Source organism: Cervus elaphus, chromosome X (assembly GCF_910594005.1).
Source record: "Cervus elaphus chromosome X, mCerEla1.1, whole genome shotgun sequence".
NCBI classification, from domain to species: domain Eukaryota; kingdom Metazoa; phylum Chordata; class Mammalia; order Artiodactyla; family Cervidae; genus Cervus; species Cervus elaphus.
In genome coordinates, this window is record NC_057848.1 from 151086502 (window position 1) to 151098698 (window position 12197).

Sequence of the window (12197 nt, forward strand, 5' to 3'; positions counted from 1 at the left end):
TATAACACTGCAGTGGAATCAAGTAGATTGGCCAAGTTTCAAGTTCTGATCCAAGGTCAATGATACATTTTTTGGCAGTACTTCTTGAGAGAAACGTCTCCTTGTGACTTTTTTAATGCCTGATATGCAAAGACAGCAGAAAAGACCATCAGAGTAACTTTGTCAAAAAGGAGGCAAGTGGGATGTGTAAAGATAAACAAAAACTTTCCAAAAACACTTAGTTCCCATTAACTTGATTTAAGATAAAGGAAAATATTGCTCTAAGTCTTAATAAATTGGGCTGGGAGTGGAGAAATACAGGTTACTAATTAAGGAATTATCATAAAAATACTTTAAGATAATTTAGAATTTTTAGGAGATTCCATTAAAAAAACCAAGGCCAAGCATTCTAGGAAGCCAAAAACAAATATTCAAGTATACTCTATTAAGAGGTTTTAAGCAGAAATAACGTTAAGTTGTGAAGGCAGAATTCATATGATGCCAAAATTCTTTAAACACATAAAAACATGTTTTCTTTTTCCTTTTTACACATACAGTGGAGAGAAAGAGGACTTTGTACTAGTTCACTAACAAAAGAAACAAAAACAACTAACCGAACCATCGAAGACACTATCATAAATATTCTCAGTTCCACATGTAGGGCATGGGCATTTGAACCTTTCACAGTCCTTGTATTTCTCTTCATCCGTGAGGTGTGCTGGGCCACCAAGTAAAGCATCATTCTCTTCGTCTTTATGATAATGATGAACTCTAAATTGGGTGGGGTCAAGTCCTATTAATGTCAAAGAAAAAATAAATTCAGAAAGGTACAATTATTGGAATTCTCTTCTCCTAAAAATACTATAAAGAAATCACAAGAGTTGTTTCAAATTCATGAAATACATACACAACCATTTGAACTCAAGATAGAGGCTCATATCACCAAGACAAATGACTTCTTTTTTTGTAAAAGAAATTATAAACAAAACAAACTGCATCAAAACAATGCAGAAACATGCTACTGCACATTTGCATTTGGAAACTACTACTTCTATAGGATGGTTTTTACTATTTCCTTAACGTTACAATGAAAATCTCCCAAAAAATGCACTATTAAAATCTCCAAAATCAAAGTATTACCATTAAAACTGAAAACAGAGAATAAAAATCCCATTAAGGAAAAGAAGTTCACTGTTATTACAACTCCTTCAAGTGCAGACACAACTGCTAACCCTGATTTCAATGTGGTGGTCAATTCCATCTTGGCTCAGTAGCTAACAGCATGGAGGTTGCTATCTAATTCAGTGGTTAAAATTCAGTAGCAGCATCTGTCAAAACGCAACATGGTTTTACTGTTCTGAATTCAGAAATTTAAAATACATGCAAAACAATGATCTACAAATTCTATAGGCCAAAATGTCCCTTGACAATCCTGAAGCCAAATATACCTTCTATATTTCAATCAAAACAACACAAGAAATCAATTGATGCATAGTTTACACTATCTTGTTTCCCCAAGCTATTTGAGAAAAGGAAAGATTTTAAGGCCAACCAATTTAACTTACCCTTGACTAAAGCATGTATGTCAAAATCTACTATATGAATTTATCCTTAAAGATAATTATTCCACTCTATATCTTATTTTCTTGAAAGCATTCCTTAGCAATCCCTAAGAATTGTAGGTATTTTTTGGTTAGAAATATAAATAAAGCTATCATATTTATTTTAGTATAAAGGTAAATAAGTAATGTAAAAGTCACTGAACATAAAAGTTCAAATACTAAAAATATCTAAAAATTGTTTTATCTCTATCAACAGCTTGCATAGTTAGATAATCTAACAGATATATTTAGAATTCAGTGACAAGATTCTAAATCCTAGTTGGTCAACTGTCAAGTGACATCTCATAATCATAAAAGACTTAGGGTTGACTCTGGCAGTGGAAAGGTGCTGAAAAAAGAATGAAAAGGAAAAAAAAAAACCCACTGGGGAGTTGGCTGGTGGACAGAGTTGGAAAGAAAAGCATAGCTTTGTGATTCAAAAAGAAAAAGTGAAAAGATTCTTGAGTACTGGTTTTCTCACCTGCAAAATGGAGCTACTATGCACTTTTAAAGTTTAAATCAGACATTAGAGGACAAATCGTTTTCAATGATGCTGATCATGTAAAAAGCACTCAAAATGCCACATGAATGAAAAAATAAAATAGTGGGTGAACATTATTTATCCATCATTTAATATTCATTCAAAATTATACATTTGGAAAAATACATGAAACGCACGTTCATGTTGCAGCCAAGTTAATAGCTGCTCTTTGTAGTAATTAAAGTGAGTATTTCCCAACATGATAGTGTATAATAAAAACAAAGACTACACATTCAAAACAAATTGAAAGCCTGTTCTTGGTTAGTGATATAAATTACTGTAACATAGATCACATGGCTCACTAGCCATGTGACCCCAAGGCTCACTATACATTTTTATTTTACAAGTTACCTACAGCTTAAGAGAAACAGCAAGTTAGTGAAGTGTGGGGGAATATATACCCTCTCATTTAAAGACAAGGACAGACAGAGGAACAGAGTGAGAGAAACCATGCCCACGCCTGTGAATGGTGCCATTTCTTCTCTGCAGTGAAGGGTAACTGCTGCAAATTCCTGAACCTCTAGTTGTGAATCCAACTGTATTCACATGTCTTGCTTTATTCGGGATTATGAGAAAGCAGCTCCAGTTTTTCTCTGATGGTATGATTATTCCATCAATTTCCCAGGCCAATACTCTTCAAAGAGTATGGAAAAAAAATAAGCAAGGGTTTTCTAAAAGATAAGCTTCTTTCACAACCTAAATATCAAGGAACAAAGCTGGGTTTGCACACAAAACTGTGTGCAACACAGTTGCAAAACACAGTTGCGACAAAACTGGTTGGGCTGCAACCAGGAAGCAACGAAAGCTCTTTACGGGCCTCCCTACCAGCCATATCCACTGAGCATACCTGAGGCAGCTTGCCCGCTGAACACACCACAACTGGACATGGATTGTCCTGCTACTTATGGCCAAAAGCCCAACAAGTGACTGAGAGTTATAAAAATTACCAGGCCTTATGAAACGTCTTCTTTAAATGTCCATTGCCACAAATCACCCTTATCTGCCCAGGGCAATCACAAAACCAACCGGTCCAGCTAACTACTTCAGATTTATTCACAAGCTGATTTTTTCCAAGAAAAAGGACTTCATCTCAGCACTTTTAGCCATAAGTCAAAATGACATATTTTTTAAATATAAAATAGGGAGAAGACACTGTAATAACCTTAAAATAGGTATATAACAACCCTTGTAGAAGTTACTTGGATATAAAAATATCACAAAGAAGTGATTTTCTTGGAAGGACAATTTTAAGTTCAACAGGCAAATCACAGAGTGCTAAATCTTTTTAAGAAAACATATTTATTAAGTAGTCATGTTAAAAATATGGATCATTACTGCTGGAATCCTTTTTTAAGGTTAAAATTCACGTTTAAACCCCAAACTTATTCAACATGGAAGTTACTTTTTCCAAATATGCATAAAACTGGAAATAACAGCTTATTTCAAAGTTTCAGGAAACTTAAAAGTTTTACTACTTATACCATAAATCATTAAGCCTGGAGTGAAACAGGGAAAAAGTATCTAGTGCTGCCACCTAGAGGTAGATTTGGAATTTTAAAATGTGCAAAATAGAACTGCTACATAGAACTCCATTTGTAATTACTGTCCCTCCAAAATTAAACATTATTGTCAGAAATGACATTAAAGCAAACTCTTTATGATCACAGTTTCCATACATGCATATACACTGTATAATCAATATTAAACTGCACACTACACAGTAAGTAATCACAGTAGTCTTTGAGCAACCAAGAGATACAAAACTCAATTCCAAATTCCTTATCTCTTCTATGCAGAGCTTTCCCGAACTATCTTAAAGAAACAGACTTTGTGTCCCAGTTGAGAAAAAGAACTTCTACTAGACTAGCTTTTGACAGATAACTTTAACCATTTGGTCCGGCACAGAATAAAAGAAGGAGCAGCCTACTTGCACTTGGCACCAGTTATGTGGGGGAAGAGCAGTCATGGAAATGATGTGTGCTTTAATTCAACCCTGTGACTTGTAGTGATCCAGTCACACCATTTTTCTTGGGCTGGAGTGGGGGTGTGGGGGAGGGCGACAACGACGAGACAGGACAGAGGCACAGTGGAATGAAATTAAAATACTGTCATTTATAATTAGAAAATTTATAGGATCTCACATTATTTTGGCAACAGGATCAAAGCTCTCATATTTCAAGAGTATTTATAGAAAGTAACATCATGAGCATTGGACGGGATGAGTTCAGGAGTGGTTTTTTACCTAAGATTGCCCCATTCTTATCACACATACCTCCAATGTAACATTTAGAACAGGATTATTTTTTCTACCATTGTATTTTCTAACAGTTGTAAACTACTTATCTGTTTTTAGAATGTTCACTTGTCCCCATTCTCAGGGAGTATTTAAAATGCTCCAAACTCAGGGTGTTAGGTTGGGAGGCTGATATATTTAACTAAATAATCATCTTCCAAAAGACAAGGTCTTTACTAGTGCAACTGCAAATAACTACAGTAAAGTCAATTACATATGTTCATACAACTATAGGGAAGCAGGAAAAATCCATATGAATAAAATTCCAAATGAGTAGAGTAACTGGTATTCACAAGTATACCTTAAACGAATCACTTAAAATACCAGGGAAGCTAATTAATGAAATCCTAATGTGAATATTTTTTTCTAAAAATTTTTTCTAGGAAACGAATCTTTTCCACGAACCCATGCCTTCATATATGTGGACTTCCTAGAGAACAATTAACAAACTGAAAATTTAGTATGATTAAAGAAAAAAATACTTAAATGAACTTTTAAAAGGTAAATGCTACATCCATAAAAAGCCCTGTATAAGAATGTTCCTAGCATTTTTATTCATAATAATCATAAAATGGAAACAATCTGAGGTCCATAAACAGGAGAATGAACATCAAACTGGTAGCATATACCATGGAATACTACTCAGCAATGAAAAAGACAATACTGATACAGGCAACAAGACATATGAATCTCAAAAATATGCTAAGTGAAAGAAGGTGAACACAAAAAACATATACTAGAGGAGATCACTTATGTAAAATTCTATAACAGGCAAAACTAACATATGGTTATAAAAATCAGATGAGTGGCTCCTTTTGTGAGAGGGAGAGTATGGACTGGGGAGAATACAAGGGAACTCTCTAGGCAATTGAAATAATCTGTGTTTTGATACACTGACTGTGATATGCATGGTAGGTAAATTATCCTTTAGAAGAAAGCACTCCAAATAAAAAACATTTGCTACATATATTACCAAAGAACTCATTTAGAATATACAAGGAATGCCTGCAAATCAGTAAGAAAAAGACAACTCAACAGTAAAATAGAAAAAGACTTGAACTGACCTCTTACAAAAGGCAATATTCAAATGGCCAATAAGCATGACAACAGGTGCTCAACTGTATTAATCATCAAAGAAACACAAATTAAAAAAAAAAAACAAACACAAATTAAAACCATAACATTATGCCACAACATGAAATGAAGAAGAGAGGAAAACACCAAATAATGTCAGGCACTCAAACGCTGCTAGTAGCAGCTCTAAATTAGTAGAACCATATTAGATAATTGGTAACATCTACTAACACTGAACATATATGCCCACTATGACCAAGCCAATCTGCTCCTACGTATATACCCAACAGAAATACATACAATTTTTCAACAGAAGATATGTACAAGAATGCCTAATATTGATAACCACCCAGAGTGGAAAGAATCCATTGGTAGGTAGTCATACAGTGTGAGATATTCATAGTAGACAGAAATGAAGTACGACCACATGGACCCATTTCACAAACAGACTGAATGAAAGTAGCCAGACATAATTTATGCAGCATTGAAATATAAGAAAACCTCGTCTATGATGTTGTAAGTCATGATAGTAATCTTCTGTTGGGGCATGGAGGATAATCTCTAGAAGGAGATAGGAGGGGCTTCTGAGGATACAGTAATATATTGTTTCTTGTGCTCAGGACTGACTACACTGGTATGTGTTTACTTTGGGAAAATTCATCAAGCTGTTCAGTTAGGTTCTTGTGAACTTTTCTGTAAGTATGTTATATAAGAAATTCATATTGATTTCTCTTACCATACACAAAAATAAATTCAAAATGGATTAAAGACTATAAATATAAGACTTGAATAATAGAATTCCTAGGAAAAAACTAAGAAGTACCATCTTTGACATTGGTCTTAGCAATATTTTTTTGGCTGTATCTTCTCAGGCAAGGGAAACAAGCAAAATTAAACAAACAGGGTCACATCAAATTAAAAAGCTTTTGAACAGACAAGGAAACTATTCACAAAAGAAAAGGCAGCCCACTTGAATGGGAGAAGATATCTGCAAATAATATATCTGATAAGGAGTTAATATTCAATATACAGAAAGCTCATACAACTCAACACCAAAAAAAAAAAAGAAAAAGAAAAAAAAAAACCCTGATTTTAAAAATGGGCAGGGAACATGAACAGACATTTCTCCAAAGAAGACAAACAGATGGCCAACAGGCACATGAAAAGATGCTCAACGTCACTAATCCTCAGGGCAATGAAAATCAAAACCACAGTGAGATACCACTTCACACCTGTCAGAATGGCTATTAAAAAGACAACAAATAACTAGGATGTGGTGTGAAGGGAACCCTTGTGCACTGTTGGTGGGATTATACATTATTATAACTACTACTACTGGAAAACAGTATTGTGGTTTCTCAAAAAAATTAAAAATAGAACTGTCATACCATCTAGCAATTTAGCATCTGGTATTTATCAGGGGACAAAAAAACACTAACTCAAAAAGATACATGACTCAAATGCTCACTGACGCATTATTTATAATAGTCATGATACAGAAGCAATCTAAGGACCCATCAATAGATGAATGGATAAAGAACACACACACACACACAGAGGACTATTACTCAGTCGTTAAAAACTGAATTTTGCCATTTGTGACAACATGGATGGATCTAGAGGGTACTATGCTAAGTGAAATAAGATAGAGAAAGATGAATACCACAAGATAACAATATATGTGAACTCTAAAAACCAAAACAAAATGAAAACAAACTCACAGATACAGAGAGCAAACAGCTGACTGTCAAAAGGGAGAGGGAGTTGGGGGATGGGCAAAACAGGTGAAAGGGATTAAGAGGTAAAAACCTCCAGTAATATAATCAATAAATCATGGGGATATAATATACAACATAAGGAGTATGGTCAATAACACTGCAATAACTTTGTATGGGGACAGAGGATTATTAGATTTACTGTGATGATCATCTCATAATGTATAGAAATCTCAAATCACTACACAGTACTAATAACACTGTGTATCAACTATATTTCAACTTTAAAAAAAGAAAATTTACACACTGAAAAAGGTAGGAAAACTAAATACTAAGTATCTCTCATGCTATATCTCTGAGTTTGTTTCAAAATGTGTTAGATTCCAATCAGACATTATGCATCTCCTCACAAATGTACAGACCATTACCTAGGAAGTTGGATTAGCAAAAATTTAAACTGAACCGAAATATAGGCAAGTCTTTAGATCTAATTACTATTTTACAAGAAACAGAGAAGACAGAGGGATGTGTTAAAGGATATCTCTAGGATGCAATCAGCAAACTTCAGAATAAGGGACATTCCATAGGACAAAAATTGCCGGTTTCTCTAACAAATAAATTGGAAGGGTCAAAAAACAAAAAAGGGATAGAGAAGATTAACTATCATTTGGACTCTGACTGGATTCCAGTTCAAAGAAGGCGCTTCATTTTAAAGGAAAAATGCATTCACAGTATGACTGGAAAATACATTTATTGGATATGTGATGAAAAAAGGAATTGTGGGGGTTTTTTTCCCCCTAGTGACAATGTTACACTTATGCTAAAAGGGGGGAACATTACCTTTTAGAAATGCAAAATGAAATACCAATATTTATAGATAAAATGATACAATGTCTAGAGTTCACTTCAAAATCATCAGAGGAGGTGAAGAGGAGGAAGGCTGGCCACAGCTGCAAAATGGTTGTAGGTGGGTGGTGAGCAAATGGGAGCTCCTTACACAGTTCTCTTTACTGTTACACATGTTTGGAATTTTTTTATAATAAAAAAATTTAAAATACTACAGATCCAACTAAATGATAAACAATTGACTATACAAGTGGCAAGCAACTCAACACCAAGCAACTGAACCTACTTTTCACAGCAACAAAGCCTCTCCATAAGATAAATGAGAAATGTCTGAGTATTTTAAAAGAAATAATATACAAACCTTTGGGTTAAGTAAACTCCCAAGAGTTTTACTGCCTTGCAAAAGATAACTCCCACAATCACGATGGAGAAAAAAAATCCTGCTAGACAGGATTGTTTTTAATGCCCTTGATGATAGCCCTGAACGTGAATTTTAACTTAATGAGACCTGCACCTCTAAGCAAGAAAAAAAAACTTGGGAACTATCTTCTTTCCTATTTTTAGATGTGAGAAAACACAGTAACTTTATGCTGAAAAAATATTTGGAAAATAACACAAAGGAATAGACCAAGAAAAGATTTTGCTTCTCTTACAGCAAAATCCTCTTCTTTCCATCTATGTTGGTCGATATGGGGTGGGGGGTGATGTACAGAGTCAGGCTACAGGTTCCTAAACACCCACCTTTTTACAAGTGAGTTAGTAACTGCTTGACCATTTTTTCCATCTGATTTTTAAAAATTAATTTAATTGGAGGCTAATTATTTTACAATATTGTAGTGTTTTTTGCCATACATTGACTTGAATCAGTCATGGGTGTGCAGGTGTTCCCCATCCTGAACCCCCCTCCCACCTCCCTCCCCATCCCATCCCTCAGGGTCATCCCAGTGCACTAGCCCTGAGCACCCTGTCTCATGCATCAAACCTGGACTGGCGATCTATTTCGCATATGATAATATACCTGTTTCAATGCTATTCCCATCTGATTTTATAAAAACTGTCTTACTTTAGTTATAAGAATATTTATATTTTTTCAACAAAGGAGGAACCTAAAACTCATCATCTTTACACTTTTCTGAATTATCTATATGTATACATTTTACATAGTTTAAGTATCTGTGCACAATGCTATACTCGGCTCTTTTTCATTTTATTACGTCTTACCCATTTTTCTATAGGCTACAGAGTCTTGGCGTCATTTTAGTATGTTTAATATGATGATCTTTAAAATCCTGACCTATAATTAATAATACAGTATCACATACTTAAAAGTTGCTGCAAGTAGATCTTAAGCATTCTCACCACACTACCCCTGCCCCATAGAAGGGTGAGGTGATGATTATGTTAATTATCTTGATCTTGGTAAACATTCTACAACGTAAACATATATCTAGTCATCACACTGTACACTTTAAATACATACAATTATATTTGCCAATTACTCCTCAATGAGTTAAATTTTTTTAAATGGATCAAACTTAAATAATTTGGGAAATCTCCATTTTCCTTTGGAAACTCCAAGCCTTACAAAGTCAGAGTTAAGAAATCACTACTTGTAGCAATTCCTCTCAGCATGCTCTGGTGTGGCTCTAAGTTCTTAGAGGTATGCCTGAGTCAGGTAAACAGTGCCACGGCAGGCCTTTGGCATGGTGACCCCGGGTCACAGGGACAAGCACTGTGCGCTCACCTTGTAAAGACTGAGGTGCAATGCAGTGCAACAAATACCCTTTGTGAGACTCTCTGTGAACTGCCTCATGTGCCCTGAAGAGCAGCTGGGATGGCCTGGAAGTCAGGGCTCTGCTGCTCATCACTAGGCTGGAAGCACAGACACACAGATAGCCACTCCCAACTCCACACACAGTGCCTCAAACATCTCCACTTTTATAAACTCTTCCTGGGTGGCCCCAGCTAGAAGTGGTCTCTGCTTCTTCCAAAATGCTGAAAAATTTATTTTGCCTCTTTTGGGATATGTACTTGTGCTGGCCCTAGATTTTCCCACAAGAGGGAAATTGACTCAACAGGCTGGGCTGTAATTGAAGAGCCTCAGCCAACTCAACTTTGTACCCTTCACAGCACCCATTACTCAGGTCTTCAACATTCATCTGTTCCACGGATGCATAAGAAAGCCAGGAGCATGAGCCATTCGGTGACATGCTTGGATTGGCACCCAGCCTGGAAGAGGGGGCTCTTATCTGCTGAGAAGACTTACTATCCTACATTGCATTTGGTGTAATCTTATGTTTTAAATTTTATTATAAATTATGTCAAATTAAATATTTAAGGCTTGGAAATGATGGTCATGTATGTACATTCTTCTGAGAGTTTAATCATGAAAAAAGGCAAACTCTTCATATCAATGCTTGAGGCACCTGCTGGTGGCATCATTCCACTCCCACCATCACCTTTGTATGTATATCTCTCCAGGTCTACCAAAGGCACACCCATACATGGCATGGCCCGTGGTGGCATTTCATTTCTTAGAAAATACTACTGAACTCTGTGTGTTCACAGAAACCACCTTCTGTAAGGTGGCATGGCCATTTTATAAAAAGAGAGGTTTTTACTTTCCAGTTTAACTCAGGAACACACTGGTTTAAGTGTGTTGCCTTGTTTTAAGAACTACTTTCAAAGATTAAATTTTAAATTCTCTTGTTCTTCAAACATCAATAATTTCTCAGGACCAATGAAAAAACGGCCCTGATAGCCAAATGCCTGAAATTTTATAACTGACCATGAAGAAATGTACTTGAAAGCTATTGTACAAAATCATTCCTCATCAGAGTAAAGATATAATTTTAAGTATTGTCATGCATTAAATATAAATTTATTAAAAGATGAAATTCAAGAATGAACTTTAGAATATTCTCATCCCCAGCCTGTTTTGCTAGGTACAGAAGACTATCTGGATGTTGGAGCATACTGTGAATATTTCATCCACAGAATATAGAGAGCTTTCATTAGAACAAGAGAGAAAAAAACCTATAGTCTAGAGAACAAAAAGCTAAGAGTTCCAAGTTTTAGTGGCCATGTTTCCCATAGGGCTATTGTATAAGAAGAGTAATACTATATTTTTTTCTATTCACAGATGGAAAAGAGCAAAATTTAGCTTTATTTAAGCCCAATAGCAATAATCTTGCATGGGTTTCAGAAAAATGATACACATTTTACTGTGGGATAATGAGGACCATTAGTTATTAGGGAGAACAAATTATTCTCTTTCAATTCAACAGACTTATTCATTCACTCATTTAATAGACTATCCTCTCTCCCTTTCACTGAAATGACCTTCCTATATAGAACACCTGGCCATGCAACATGCCACCAGACAGACTTCAGGAGGTATTCTGACAGGGAGAAATAGTCAGAGAATTTCCAAAGTGAAGCCACAGGATAAAACCAACACTTGATGCGTGCCTTTCATTTCGAGGAAAGCAGTATAAAAGCAACCGAAAAAGAGGTAGTTGAAAAATATAGTTGCTCTCCACAAAGGAGTCTTAAAAATAAAAAATCATGAACTTAATAATTTTCCTAAATGAAATTATGCCATTATTCCTGATTTCTTTATACTAGCTAAAAGGACAAAGTAGCAAACTTCACTGAAGTTTCAACACTGTAATACATTTCATTAGTCAAAGATAAAAACTACATTAAAAGCAAGAGAATTATTTTATGTCTGTGATTAGACGGTTGGAGGGCTTGTATTTTATGTGTACATTTGCAGACTTCAACTTATTTAACAGTGTCAGTTCACTAACTGCAGTTTTTTTTAATATATAGAAAACAGATTTAGAACTTTAAAAACAAATTACAGTAATTTTATGCCTATAGCTTGCACCTCTTAGAAACCAGGCACCCCCAACACTTCCCTTCCTTTCCCACCGCTTCCCTATCTCCTCCCTCCTCCTCTAAAACCACAGGCTAAGTGAGAACTGATAACAGGGGCCTCGAATCCCCTAGTGAAGAACAGCCACCCTAATTTTCCCTTGGGGTGGAGGAACAAAGGATGCAGATCAAAATGCAGCTCCTGAAAAGGGCAGGGGGCAGATGCTTACACAGATCTGCCCAGCCAGCTTCCACATTTTCTACACATC

At 35.5% G+C, this 12197-nt stretch overlaps 1 protein-coding gene across 2 annotated transcripts in view; it reads right to left on the bottom strand.

Moving 5' to 3' along the window:
* POLA1 (DNA polymerase alpha 1, catalytic subunit) overlaps nucleotides 1-12197 on the bottom strand; it is a 289718-nt gene that overhangs the window by 146683 nt on the left and 130838 nt on the right. For both annotated transcript variants that reach the window (XM_043895338.1, XM_043895337.1), the window contains one exon: nucleotides 594-772. In XM_043895338.1, the coding sequence (XP_043751273.1) occupies nucleotides 594-772 (179 nt within the window). The remainder of the gene's footprint in view (nucleotides 1-593; nucleotides 773-12197) is intronic.